Source organism: Ranitomeya variabilis, chromosome 3 (assembly GCF_051348905.1).
Source record: "Ranitomeya variabilis isolate aRanVar5 chromosome 3, aRanVar5.hap1, whole genome shotgun sequence".
Lineage (NCBI taxonomy): Eukaryota > Metazoa > Chordata > Amphibia > Anura > Dendrobatidae > Ranitomeya > Ranitomeya variabilis.
The window spans coordinates 401398032-401412776 of record NC_135234.1 but is presented as its reverse complement, the minus strand read 5'-3'; the positions used below and the strand labels follow the sequence as shown (position 1 = coordinate 401412776).

The following is a 14745-nucleotide window of genomic DNA, read 5'->3' as shown; positions in this document are numbered from 1 at the left end:
TGAATTAGTCCGTCAGCAGAGTTAAAGATGAACTGGAGAGGTGCAAGGGTGTTAGCAGGGAGGCCACAGAAAAGGATGATGCAGTAGTCGAGGCGGGAGATGATGAGGGCATGCACAAACATTTTAGTAGATTGACAGTTGAGGAAAGGACAGATTCTGGAGATATTTTTGAGCAGGAGGTGGGAAGAGCTTGGATGTGCGGCTTGAAGGACAGGGCAGAGTCAAGGATTACTCCGAGGCAGCGGACTTCCGGTACGGGGGAAAGCGTAATGTCATTAATTGCAAAAGATAGGTCAGGTAAGGAAGATCTATGAGATGGAGGAAAGATGATGAGTTGAGATTTGTCCACATTGAGTTTGAGGAAGCAAGAGGAGAAGGAGGATATGGCTGATAGACACTCCAGGATTCTGGACAGCAGAGAGGTAGATCTGAATATCATCAGCATAAAGGTGGTACTGGAATACATGGGACTTTACACTTTGCCTGGGAGAACTCGTATAGATTGAGAAGAGTAAGGGTCCTAGAACAGAGCCTTGGGGGACTCCAACAGAGAGAGGGTGGGATGAGGAGGTAGTGTGGGAGTGGGAGATGCTGAATGTGCGGTTGGAAAGGTATGAGGAGATCCAGGATCAGGCGAGGTCTTTGATGACAAAGGAGGAGAGGATCTGTAGTAAGAGGCAGTGGTCAACTGTGTCGAAAGCAGAGGACAGGTCTAGAAGGAGGAGTACAGAGTATTGTCCGTTAGCTTTGGATGTAAGTAGGTCGTTAGTGATTTTTGTCAGGGAAGTCTCAGTTGAGTGATGGGGGCGGAAACCAGATTGTAGACTGTCAAAGAGCAAGTTAGATGAGAGGTGGGAGGAAAGTTCAGCATGGACGTGCTGCTTCAGGAGTTTGGAAGCGAATGGGAGGAGCGATATTGGGCGATAGCTGGACATAGCAGTTGGATCGAGGGTTGGCTTTTTAAGGATAGGCGTGATTGTGGCATGTTTGAAAGCAGAAGGGAAGGTGCCAGAAGATAGTGATAGGTTGAAGAGGTGGGTTAGGGATGGGATAAGAGTGGCGGTGAGGATGAGGAGGAGGTGGGATGGGGTCGAGCGCAAATGTGGTGAAGTGCGATTTGAAGAGGAGACAATTCAGCTCCCCTTCAGTGATGTTGGATAGGGAGGTTATGGGGTTTGGGCATTGGTTTGGTATACAAAGGGGTTGTGGTGGTTGAACAATGAAGATTTGCCTTGTTTGGGCGATCTTTTTTTAAATTGTGTGGCAAAGTCCTCAGCAGAGATGAGGGAGGTTGGAGGGGGCAGTTAAAGGTTTTGAGTAACTGTTTAGGGTTGTAGGATAGGGGAGATTTGAGGGTTGTGAAGTAGGCCTGTTTAGCAGAGGTGAGAGCAGATGTGAAAGCGAGTGTTGCCTGTTTGAATGCAGTGAAGTCTTCTTGCAAATGTGATTTCTTCCAACGCCACTCTGCAACCCTGGACACTTGCCGCTTTTTAGTGGTGTTATTGTGCCAGGGTTGTCTATTGATACGTCGCACACTGCCATGAACGAGAGAGGCAACCATGTCAATAGCTGATGTGAGATGCATTGTCGGGCATATAAGTTTGGTGGGCAATTAATTGTAGGACTTCTGGGCTAATGAAAAGTTGAAAAAAAAAAAATGGGGGTAAAATTGGTAACATCTACTCTTATTCCAGGGGCTGCGGAAAAAGGGTCAATTTGAAGTGTCATTATACCATAGCGGTGGGGGGACAGCAGTACTTGGTCCTGCCTCAAGCTTCAGCAGTGATGACCGACTCCACTACCATCGGGCTGGTGGATCCTGTGGAGGAAGAGTCGTCATCACTGCCTGAAAACTGCTCTACTTCAGAGGCAGATTCTGTTTCACTGCCAGAGCAAAGCAGGCTGTACGCTTGCTCCGCGCTGGATTTTCTGCAGGCCATTTATTTGTCTGCCTAACAAAAAAAAAACAACTAACCCTAATCTAACACTAGTATTTTTTCCTGCTATCCCTAAACCTAATACGTGTTACCCTAACTGCCAAACACTACAAAAAAATATATATTTTTATAATCCCCTGACAACGGGGATGCAGGGATTGCAGAAAACAGTGGTGGGTAAGTGGATGTTTCATGGAGCTTATTTTTTTATAATTCTTGAACTGTAGTCTCTCTCTTCTCTCCCAGAACAACTACTGTTTGCTTTATGCGTTTTGTTAACCAGAGTGGTGAAATCAGGTATTTGATTTCAAGAAGTACGATTAGTTGCCTGTTCTGAAAGACAAGTTGCCAGCCAATTAATCTGAAGGACAGTAGGGTCCATCCTGTAACTAGTCATTTCTATAGGAGATACTACAATTCTACATAGAGATATAGATGATGAAGGTTAAGCACCTCCATACACATTACACTAACCTCAGCCAAACTCAGATTGACATGTGAGGGGGGGTTTAGTTCATCACTACAGGGCAATTTTTCATGAATTCATTATTTTTCTCCTCTTCTTCCTAAACATTCTATATTTTTCCGAGTTGCACTTTTGAATGATACCCATTCATTTTACCAAATTGTGCCAAATAAAAAGAGGAGGGGGTGGGGGTCGGAGAGAGATCCAAGGGTGGTGAAATCGTGAAAAACATGCAATTCTGTTTTTTTTTTTTTTATATATATATGATGTTCATTGTGCAGCAAAAGTGGCCTGGAACCCAGCTTCTGCATGTCAGTAAGAATATAGCGATATAAATATACAGCATTTCTCTCTTTTTTGTTTGTTTTGTAAGTGGTGAAAAAAGTTTCAGAAGTTTGTAAAGAAAAAAAAAATGCTTGTGTCACCATTTCTATAGAGCTTTGATAAAGATCATTTCGTTGATTGAAACGAGTCGCTCTTTCATCTGTCCTATACTTTTTGATCCGGAATCTCTTATGGAATTGTAATGTTTTTCAAATAAAGGAACTTTGAATTTTATCCCAGGAGCTGGAAGGAAAATTTTCTATGTTTTTGCTCTGCATTTACGTCTGACCAGGACGGGCTTCCGTGCACCGGTGTTTCATTAGGTGAGCTGGCCTTTCTTCCTTTTTTTGTTACCATTTCTATAGACCTGTAGAATATTTACTTTTCCCCCGTCATTCGAGCTGTAAGGACTCGTGGTTTTTTTTCGTGTAACAAACTGCAATTTTTTTCTTTATATACATTTTGGGGCAGTTCTGATATTTTGATAGCTTTGTATTGTATTTTTATAGGGAGATATGGTGACTAAAAACACCCTGCAATTTTAGAGTGTAGGTTCTTCTCATTACTGTGTTTACTGATTGGGTTAATTCGTTTTACCTTTTGATAGATCAAGCTTATGAACTAGGTGATACCAAATACGTGTTGTTTTTAATGGAAGGTGATGCTCAGGTTTTTTGTTAGCCTCTTTAGGGGGACTTGTAATGGATGTCTGATCGCTTACACTATACTGCATTACTGATAGCTGAGCCATGGTGGTTTTTTTGGCCGCATGCAAATCTGCTGGGTGTGAATACAGCTTCAATCTGAAAAAGGAGTGCAGTCACTTGGTGAAATTACTTATTTCAGACTTTTCAGCTCCACTTTGGATGCATCAGTGTTTAATAATCACATATGGATTGGTAGAAGTCGATCAGTCCTAATTGTCTAAAGAACATGACGAGGGAGGTGAAAGATGGAGACTAAGGCTATGTTCACACACGAGTTTGGACGTTCCTTTGTTCATACAAAAAGGAAATGGAAATAGAATTAAAGTCCAAAACTGATCTGTTGTACTGGATTCAGACAGAAGGGTCCCACTGATATGGAGTCTGGATATTCCGTTTCACTGTTCTGTTAATCATTAGGATTGACCAACAGTCTAGTATGTATGTGGGCCTCCAGCTCTCACCTGACAAGATGTCAGGGAAGAGAAGGCCCGATCATTTTGTTTTCCATAAAACAAGCCATCGCCAGAGAGGTCTGGCAGCAGCTCTCTCTAAAAACACAGAAACGCTTGACTGAGCAGGGCACTCCTGTGTGCGCGGGAGTCTGAGACAGACAGAGGTCCACGGAGTTATCAGACAACAGCTATCTATTGTGTATGGGGGGCTTAAGTGTCAAACCCATGTGAGGCTGAAAACATTGTGAAAACTGCTGTATTCATTTATTAGGCAACAAAGAATTTCATTCCATTTTTAAAGGGTTTTAGTTGCGGGCAGAACCAGACTCTTGCGAGTACAGAAAAAGTGCGTGGATAAAGAAAAAAAGCAAAACTCGTTTTGTATAATATGTCCACAGTTCAGTATTTTTATTTCGTTTATTTTTTTTTTTTTATTTTCTTTTAAATCTGTCATCTCAAATTGCACAAACAAAACCGAACAGCATTTATAGTTGTTGTTGCTTGAAGTCTCTCCTCTGTACACTCAAAACAGTGACCTAAGAACACCACAATATCCAACATACACAAACCTGGGGAGCAGAAGGGTACACGGACTGGAAATATGGTGCCTTCTTTGTTCCTGAATGAAATGGTCCCACAAAAAAAGCACAGGATACAGCACGACAGAGGGCCATCTGTTCATCATGGAGTGAGCGACACACACTAGCATTATCTATATGCGCAACTGAATATTCCCTTACGCCATGGATGGGGTTTGGTTTTTCCTCTTTTACGCAGAGTTGTCATGTATGTTGCTAAAATTAATCGAGTCACACAACAAAAGTGGTATAGAATATGTAGATTAGTGTTCTTTTGTCATCGGCAGTCTTGCATGTGGAAATAGAAACATTTTCTCTTTTTTTTTTTTCAGAATATACAAGTAGATTTATATGCATTTAGATAAGACCGTACATAAGCTGCTTACATACATCAATTCTGAGAGTCAATATTAACTTTTCTAACACTAAGAGTGCAAATCAGATTCTTCACAACAGACTGTTAGCATTGTTAACCCCTTGGCTACCGGACAGTGTCTACAACTTTAATTTATTTTTTTAGTTTTAGGTCATGTATTGCAGGTCCTGTAAGGGGTTGAGAGTTGTATTAACCTCTCTAACAGCTGAAGCTGCTGCACCACATGGAGCCCCAACTACTGAAAGTGTTACAAGAAACTCTCAGAAACAAAACAAAAACAAAAAATGGAGGTGGGGTAGAGAAAAACAAAAACAAACAAACAAAAAAAGAAACACAAACAAACCACAAAGCCAAGATAAAAAAGCCTGCTTAAAGGAAAGCAACTAACATACAAGATTGTAATTTGTAGATTATGGAATGTGAAGAAAAATAATTAAGGGAAGTGTGATCCAAATACACTGTAAAAAATAAATTGTCCTTCATGAAAAAAGGATTAAGGAATATGCCAATTTCTGCAGCTTTTCCCTGCTATGGGACAGTAGGCGGAAGAGGGACGGTGGAGTTTCAGTAAGAAAATAGCCCAGGTTCAGAGATTCAAACCCATTTCCTTTACATGCTATATCCAAATCCTGGTTGGGGCTGCCCATAGGCAGGTGCAGTATAGCCATAGCCAAATGCTGCTTGTGGAGGTACTGGAACACTGGGTCCTGCCGTCAGCATCAACTGGGGCTGACCTAGAAAGAAAAAGTTACATCATAAGTCACCAAAACTCAAACCAAAAGGGAAAAAACACAAAACACAGCCAAAAATGTATCACTTCTGGTTCACAATGGGGTTTCTCCTGATGAAGAAGTGGACTCAACTTTAAAAGGCACGAGCTAATCCCTCATCCCATCTTCTACATTTCTTGAATCTAGCAGACTACTCCTCCTATCCACCAACTGTTCTACACAGCGGGACTTCCCGACCTGAGCATAGTGTAGCAGCTGTCACATCTCCTTTCCTCAGCTGAGGGTGAAACACCCTTAATAGGTGAGCAGTTCCTAGACCAATTTCTCCACCAGATAAGACCCTATTGTGTTTGGTTTCTCCCACTCTTTCTAGTTTAGGCAGAATGAAGCAGTTGACAAGTTCCCTATACATTCAAAAGGGAATCTGTCAGCAAGTCTTTGCTACGTAAGGTAATCCGAGAGCAACATAATATAGGGAAAGGGCAAACAATGTATCACTTACTGGACTGGTTGTTGTACTTTTGATAGAGTCCCTGTTTTCTCTGTTGTAGATGTAGCAGTGCTCAGAATGCTGAGCTGTGTATAATCCCACCCACACCACTGACTGGCAAATTCCTGTTGTACTGTCAGCAAGCTGCTAATCAGGAATGTAGATGGGTTTACAAAGATTAGCCTGACTGCATTGCACTCAAGACCTAGTCAGCCAGTGACAGCCTCCTGCTGATAAAACACTGATTGTATTGAAACTACAACACAGCCTAGCAAGTGACACATCCCTGGCTAGTGATGAGCAAATGTGCTTGGATAAGGTGGTATCTGAGCATGCTCGGGTGCTAATAGAGTGATTTCAGCATGCTCTTTAAATATGTTTGAGTCTCTACAGCTCCAGGTCTCATGGCTGTTTGACAGCGGCAACACATGCGGTGATTGCATGTTTGTTAGGTAATCCCTGTATGTATTGCAGCTGTCGAAAGCCGTGAGACACACAGCCACGGGGACTTGAACATATTATTCAAGCACACCTAATCACTCGGTCAGTACCAGAGCATGCTCAGATAACGCCTTATCCCAGCATGTTTGCTCATTACTAATCATGACCACTTATTAATTTAATCACCTATACAGCGCCACTAATTCCACAGCGCTTTATAGTCATCATCACTGTCCTCTATATTATGCTGCACTGAGAATAAATAGCAAAAACCTGCTAATTGCCTTTAAGACAAAAATATGATATAAAAAATAGACCATTTTCTGATAACATCTTCCCTCTAACGAGTATAATGCTGACCACACACACTAGATAGCGGTCAAGTGAACATTAATTCAGCTGACGACCATCTCAACACTTTCTGATACACATGAGCTTAACTTGACCGAGTATTCATGTGTTCCAATGGGAAGAGACTTTCATCCAACATGTATTCCGTTATATGGGTGGCGTGCTGTCAATGACCGTTCCAGCCAGTAAAGTAGAGCCATAGGGGTACACACAACACTAATGCGTCTGTGCATCTGTGTAGCAATCAGCATGCCGTGAAGGAATGAAGGGGTAAAGGGGAAATTACCATAGACAATAGGCTGTGTTTCTGTAGCTTGTTCCTCCTCTTTTCTAAGGGATTCAGAGGCATCCAGTTTGTCAACCTTTAAAACAGTATATGAAATCATATTAATGAATGACATCGCCAGAAGATATAAACCGAAGCTCCTATAACAATAAAGACTAAAAAAAAGTGGAAAAGCCTTAATATTCAGATATATTTTTAGGAAAAGATTTGTCTACATATACACACAATTTATGTGTTATGCCACCCGCAAAATTGAGCCACATCAGACAAAAAAATCCTGGATTTAGTCATCAGCAGTCACAATAAATGCACATCAGAGAAACAAATGAATTGTGTTAGCAAGACTATAGAGAACGACTAGCGCAGATGTAAACGGGCCGGCTGAGATGGCCACGAGCGACATTCTGGTTAGCAACATTAAAATGGAGCAATGGCGTCATGGTCCGAGTTATAACTTGCAATAGGTCTTCACGTCTTCGTTCCATAGCCATATTTCATGACTTCTGCTCTGTCTCATGACAGCAGTATGAATGTACGATCTGAGGTTACAAGAACAGACATCCTAAACTCAAGCAATGCTTAATTCAGCAGGCAAGGTCATTCACATTAGTTCTACACTCAAATGCGAACACCAAATATTAAGGTATAGAAAAAGGGTTAAAATAAACGTGGAATATAAACAAAAAGTAGAAAAAATGTCCCCTGACCTCCATTTATAGCCAACATTCTTCATTCTGTCTGATCATCCCTCACATGTCCTCCTCTGGGATCCACAATATGAAGCTAAGCCGGCAACTGCTGCAGAGTGCCCAGATACCATTTAAGGGTTAATATACGGGGCCTCCGTGTGGGAAGTCTGGAAAGAGGATTTCGAATAGGTCTTCCTAGACACCCGACATGCTAGTGTCAGAGCAGGAGTACTGAAGACTTCTGATCATAACAGCCTGGAAGACACCACCTAAACAATGTGTGCACGTGGTCCTGCTCTTTCTGCAGGCAAAGCACTCTACACATGCAATGATGGACGGTGTTACGGTGTTAATCATGCCATTTAACCGCCATGGCCAAACTGGGGGAAGGCAGACGAGATCAGCTCCGACATAGCCACAACAATCTACTTCTGCACCCGAAAAACACGTCACGCAGACAATGCAAGCTGAGGTGTGAATATTTCCACATGCTCCTAGGACTGCAGACACATCCCCTGCCTATGGAATAGGGGTTTTATACCTCACATTAGGAAAATTAAGCCTTCAATACCCTCATATTGCTCGCCATATGTAATGCAATCCAAAAAAACACACATGGGAAGAGATAAAACAACGGTGACTACCGACATTTGCTTTCGCGGCTTAGTTTTACACTTACTCTCAGCATATTCTACTAGCTTCTTCGGGTTTTCCCCTAGACTTACATACAAAATTATTTTAAAAGACCTAATGTAACAATCTTTATAGAAAACAGTGAGGTCATCTCCCCTGTAGCCCACTATGACTTCTAGATGGGTTTGGAGGGCAAAGCATGTCACAAGCTAATTGGGCGCAGGAGACAATATATAACACCGGCAGTAATTGGCATAAAAGTTGGATTGCAACCGTTTGCGCTTACAGGGATGCCACCGCTATGCCTACTCTGCCCTCACGCCTCGTGTCATCCATGTAAACTCCAGCTCCGTATACACAGAACCGCTAGGAAAGGCTTTTCCACAGAAGCACATTGTAAAAAAAAAGGTTCATAAGAAGAACTCTTCTGGAAACATGCATATAATGCCATGTGTGTCAAGTGTAAAATGTGTGCATGAAAAGAAACGGCAACAGAACTGAAGCAAGGAGTGGATTCTGAAAATGGAGGTTGCCATACGGGCTCCTGACAAACGCAGCCAACAGCAATGCTTGCGCGATCATCTGAGGAACATGACGATGCACTGGCAAAGGCCGCCACACTCATGCTGCGCTCCAATAGTGCAACACCACTGCAGTTCAATTACCTGGTTGTTTTCACACAAACACACTCACACTAGATTTCTCCAGATCAGGCACAGAAGGATATTCCTCTGCTAGATTTCCAGAGCCCAGTGGATTGGTCCTATGGTGTCAGACCGTATGCCAAAAACCCCATAAGGCCATGTTCCCACGTAGCGGAAAAGCTGCATTTCTTATGTGCAGAAAACAGTTTAACAGTTCAAGCAAAGTGGAAATGATTTCATGAAAACTCATCCCCACTGTGTATTTAAAGACTTTCCAAAACTACGCAGTCCTCATTGTCTTTTTCTTCCCCTATTATGGAGAACCTGAAAACTTGCATGGAAAAAATGCAATAGTGTTTTTAAGTGTGAAATCCCAGTGTTTCAGCTTTAAAAACGCATATAAAACACCCCACTGCTTAAAATCTGCACCTGGACGCATAAAACAAAACAAAAAATCCCAAACCAATAGAAACGCAATGCAACCACTGAAGACTGCCATTGCTTATTATGGTGCAAACACCTGCAGAACCACCACAACAGTCCCACACGTGGAAAAATGGCCTATAAGCATTACAAGGATTTTTAGTCCACAATTTGGTCATCTAGAACCTCAAAAATATATATTTAAATTACAATTGAAGCACAAAAATTGGTTATAGCCTATAAACCCAAGGACAGAATGATAACCGTATCTTCAAGCTGCTTTTTTTTTTTTTAAGTTATATACATGAACATTTTTGAGAAATGATAATGCTTGGGCATTGGACTCCGACACCATAAGATCTGGACACAACAAGAGGATTCACTTCTGTGGCCTTAGGTTTTGGCTACTGCAGAAAAATCAGTATTTAAAAAATAAAAACCAAAAACTGGATCACAGTTAAGATTTATTAAATTAAGAAAAAAAAAAAAGGGTAAATCTGAAGGATGTACATGTATGCAAAAAAAAAAAAAAAGCTGGTAATTAATGGACTACATTAAAAAACACCAATATTGAGTCCCAAATATAAAAAAAAATTTGTTAGAAAAAAATGGGACACTTCTATAACAGACACTTTGTATATGAAACATAGATTTCTATGTAAAAGGTTATTCCTTATTGCACCAATCCTCTACTCCTACAGCATAAGTCTTACTTGGGTTGTAGGGGTCCTAGGAAATTTACCACTTAGTGGTGTGAGCTGTTACTGCATATGACAAAAGCTGCTCATCCTTCAGATTTGTGACCAGGTTTACATTAGTAACTGTGAACCAATACCTCACGTCTTCCTGAGATTAGCCGATTAGTAGCAAAACACTAAAAATAACCTAATTCTAACTATTTTAGTCTTGGTATTCTTAAGGCCAGCAGAGGCTTTAGGTGAGTGTTTTTCGGAAGGGGAGGAAGAAAGGAAGAAAAAAAAAAAATAGAGGACAGCTGCAGCAAAAGTAGTAATTGTAGTAATAAAAGAAAGGAGGTGGTGTGGGGAAACGCATGCAGATTCTTTAGACTTAGTCTTCCAGGTTTAAAGACGGAAAACAAGAATCAACTTTCACCTTTTCCTTTATTGCATCAACCTGCAAAGGAATTCAGAGGGTGCAGCTTAGAAAATCAAATTTCACATTGAGCATAACAAAAAGGAAGAATAAGCAAAGAAATAATAACAAAACTGCGGCTGTTAGAGAAAATAAAAGGAAAGGTGATCAGGAGAGGTAACAGGCATGGATTTCACAGAGTTTGATGCATAAATCCAAATAAATATGCTAGCATATACCGTTAGAGGTGGCATGGGTGCATTAGAGACCAAAGAGGTGTGCAGGTACATCCCCCTGTTAATATTAACGGAAACCATTCTAAGACATTTAGAGTAATGTTTCGCAGTTGGTAAGCAGATACTTTACCATTTCTCACACTGGTAACACAATAAAGACATTCTCCAGAGCTGGATTCATGCTCAGGTTTGTAGACACATACATTGGGGGCGACTGCACTATATAAATGGGCATCTTTTCACAGGTATCTACGCACTCAATATATCTATAGACTGGAAGGAGGTTGCTTCCTTTGAGATTCCTGCTTAGGATTTGAACCGAAAAAGCAGCTGCTAGCAATTGTTTAGTTACAGAATACACTTTTTTTTAAAAAAATAAATAAATCCGTCAGCAGGTTTTTGTTATATAATCTGAAGACAGAATGACGTAGGGGTTAAAACACAGATTTCAGAGATGCCGCTATAATCAAGCATCTAATTAGTGTGCACTAGGAGCTCATAATTGCGTGGACACAGCAGCAATGCATGCTGATCTGACACGCCCCCTCTCCCGTGATAAGCACCTCCCCTGTCTATGGACATTGTATATACAGAGCTTGCTGTGGGTGGGGTTAGCTTTCTCAGCTCTGCTGTGGGCGGGGTTAGCTTTCTCAGCTCTGCTTCATGCTAAAAACTGTCAGAACAGCTGCACCCAGTAATCTAAGTGATCCATCGTTAGATTCATTTTCTCTTTGCCTACATTAGGCTGTTCTCAGATAAGGTAGCAAAAACCTGCTGCCAGATTCCCTTTATATTCTTTCTGGAAAGCTTCATACTACTGAACAGCCATTCTACCTATGTCAGGTATAAAACCCATTTGCAAACAGACGACTACTAAAGAAGAAACAGAGCGAGGTAGAATAAAATTATTGCAGATTGGAGTCTTATTAACTGTATCTGTGAACAACGCTGCTATCAACAGGCAGCCAAAGGGGGTCTGTGCACACGTTGCGGATTTGGCTGCGGATCCGCAGCAGTTTTCCATGCGGTGTACAGTACCATGTAAACCTATGGAAAACCAAATCTGCAGTACACATGCTGCGGAAAATTTGGCACGGAAACGCTGCAGTTTATTTTCCGCAGCATGCCAATTCTTTGTGCGGATTCCGCAGTGTTTTACACCTGTTCCATTATTGGAATCCGCAGGTGTAAAAACGCAGGTGAAATCCGTACAAAATCTGCAGGTAAAACGCGGATTTCCAGAATCTGCATGGAAAAATCCGTACACAAATCCGAAGTGTGTGCACATAGCCATACCTTTTCCAAAATCCACATCAAACACTAAATATATTGATTCCAATTGATTGAAGTGCTTAGACCAGTAAACAGTCATAAAAAAAATAGTTTAAACTTTTGTGATTTGGCGTTTTCACACACATTTCTGGCAGCTCTGCCAAAATGGTTGGAGCTGGGGTGGGAAAGGCCGAAGATATGCCCGCCAAATTCTTCAAAAGTGGTGGCGTTTTCTATGCCAGAAATGTTTCTCCAGTCCAGAGCTGGAGTAACATTTCTTGTGAGGCCCCCGTCACCGATAATATATTCGGCAGAATTTAAGGGCCCTGAGCTTCTAAATGAATTCAGTGCACGGGCCTCATTAATACTGGCATTCGAGTCAGTATTCATAAATTAGGACCATTGAGCTTTGTCTGCTACCAAAGAAAAATAAAAAATAAAAAAAAAATAGTACAGAATGGCGTTATTCTCATAAGGAATATTGGACAGCATGTACAAAACTCTCCTGATAGGTGTATGGTATTGCTCTAGGTGGTCTGGATCTTTTTATACAAAATGTGGAATTCCTGCATTACCGGTATATAAATACAGGATAAAAAAAAAATAGCATCAGAAGACGTACTCCATTTCTAAAGGGGCTAAGCCTATCACATAAACAGAGGCTAGATGGCAAATGATCAGTGTTGGACTGCTGAGACCCTCACTGATCCTGGAGACCATAGGACCCTTGTGTGTGAACGTATCAGTAGTGACCATGTGCGGCCAACCACTCTTACAGATGGAGCTCAGAACAGCTCCATCTACACCAAAGACTTTGGGATCCCCCTTTCTAATGATCAATGTGGGCCCTTAGCAGTTGGACCCTTAAAGGGAGTCTGTCACCCCCCAAAATGCTAATTAAATCACTTATACAGGTATACAAGAAACTTGGCTCCTTTATAACTCATGCATGTAAAACATTTTAGTGGACTACCTGACCAAAAAAAAAAAAAAAAAAGTATGGTATGCAAGTGAGGGGGTGGGAAGAAGACTCTGGGGCACCACTGGGCACTTTAATTTGCATGCTTAGCACTTTGTATGATTTTTATTGACATTGCTCATGTGCTGCCTGAATGTAATCATCAGTTCTGTACTTCAGCACGCTGGGCTCAGCGATCACTGGTTCTGGTTTGTAGTACAGTACAGAGCGGCAGCCCCAGGCAAGAACCAGCGATGAGACCGCAATGACAATATTTCTACCCCCCCAGCAACTATACTACATGTATGATTTGTGTAGGTTGCCAAGACCCCCACGTACGTGCATTACGTGGTTTCATTTGTGTTTTGAGGTTGACAGACTCCTTTCAATGATTGGCCATTATGAGCCACTCTGGCATGTTTCTTGAAGTGTAGCATAATATAAAAGATATTAAATGCTTCCAATAACAGCCAAAGAAAATAGCAGAATATAGGAAGGGAGCCCACTTGTGTCTCATCCAACAGAGGACTAATGCCTGACTGCTGTGTAAGCAGATAAGAGAGGTTGTTCAAGAGTTTAACAGTACCACTCCAGCAGTTTGTTTGTTTTCATTGAGTGGTGCTTTAAATGTAATTCCACTGCCCCCTGTCTCAAACTTGCATACCGCCACCTTCATCCTTTTCCAGCGTCGCTCCCATCAGTCTCCGGTGAGACCACTTTTCAATACATCTCTAAGAGCTTTGTTCTGGCTCTTCTAGACTTGAATTGAGTTGTAATGCAATTTCTGACTTCCAACCAATCAGAAGTTATGGGCACAAGTTGTAGGCGAGGAACAAGAGTGGCGTCGGGAAGAGGTGAAGCCGCCAGAAGGTGAGTATAAGAACAGGGGCTGGGGGCTCACATTTAAAACACCACTCCAGGGCAGAAAAAAAAATCAAAGTGGTGCTTCAAGAGGAACAGAACTGCAGAAAAGGATAAAAAAATATTCCTCCACTTAATATACTTAGACCAAAAATTACTGCTTGAGCACAGGCAGGGGATTTAATAGGCGAGGAATTTTTTTTTTAACAACATTTCTGTAGTTCTCAGACTAACCCTTTATTATGTGTACAATACTAAGGAGATTATTGTAAACCACAATTATCCCAACACACTCTACTACAAGCCAATTCTCACAAACATATTTGGTGACATACTAATTCTAAGGTATTTCCTGCAAATATTTACCCCTGTGTATTGGTGATAACTAGTGTTGAGCATTCCGATACCGCAAGTATCGGGTATCGGCCGATACTTGCCGGTATCAGAATTCCGATACCGAGATCCGATACTTTTGTTGTATCGGGAATCGGTATCGGGATTAATATCAATGTGTAAAAGAAAGAATTAAAATAAAAAATAGGGATATACTCACCTCTCCGGCGGCCCCTGGACTTTACCGCCGTAACCGGGAGCCGTTGTACCTAAGAATGCGCGCTTGAAAGACCTTAGGTGACATCACTGCTTTGTGATTGGTCGCGTAGCGGTCACGCGACCGCTACGGACCAATCAGAGCGCAGTGACCTCATCTAAGGCCCTTCAAGCGCGCATTCTTAGGTACAACGGCTCCCGGTTACGGCGGTAAAGTCCAGGCTGCGCCGGAGGGTGAGTATATCCCTA

The 14745-nt window shown here is 41.7% G+C and overlaps 1 protein-coding gene across 4 annotated transcripts in view; it reads right to left on the bottom strand.

Annotated features, from left to right (window-relative positions):
- Nucleotides 1–4267: 4267 nt before the first annotated feature.
- The window catches only part of CLTC (clathrin heavy chain), a 77723-nt gene continuing 67245 nt past the window's right edge, over nt 4268–14745 (bottom strand). For 2 of the 4 annotated variants that reach the window (XM_077296189.1, XM_077296187.1), the window contains 3 exons: nt 10642–10662; nt 7140–7215; nt 4268–5574 (listed from right to left, as the gene is read on the bottom strand). In XM_077296189.1, coding sequence (XP_077152304.1) covers nt 5450–5574; nt 7140–7215; nt 10642–10662 — 222 coding nt within the window. In that variant the 3' untranslated portion in view covers nt 4268–5449. The remainder of the gene's footprint in view (nt 5575–7139; nt 7216–10641; nt 10663–14745) is intronic. The other 2 variants (XM_077296190.1, XM_077296188.1) reach the window with 1 other exon arrangement.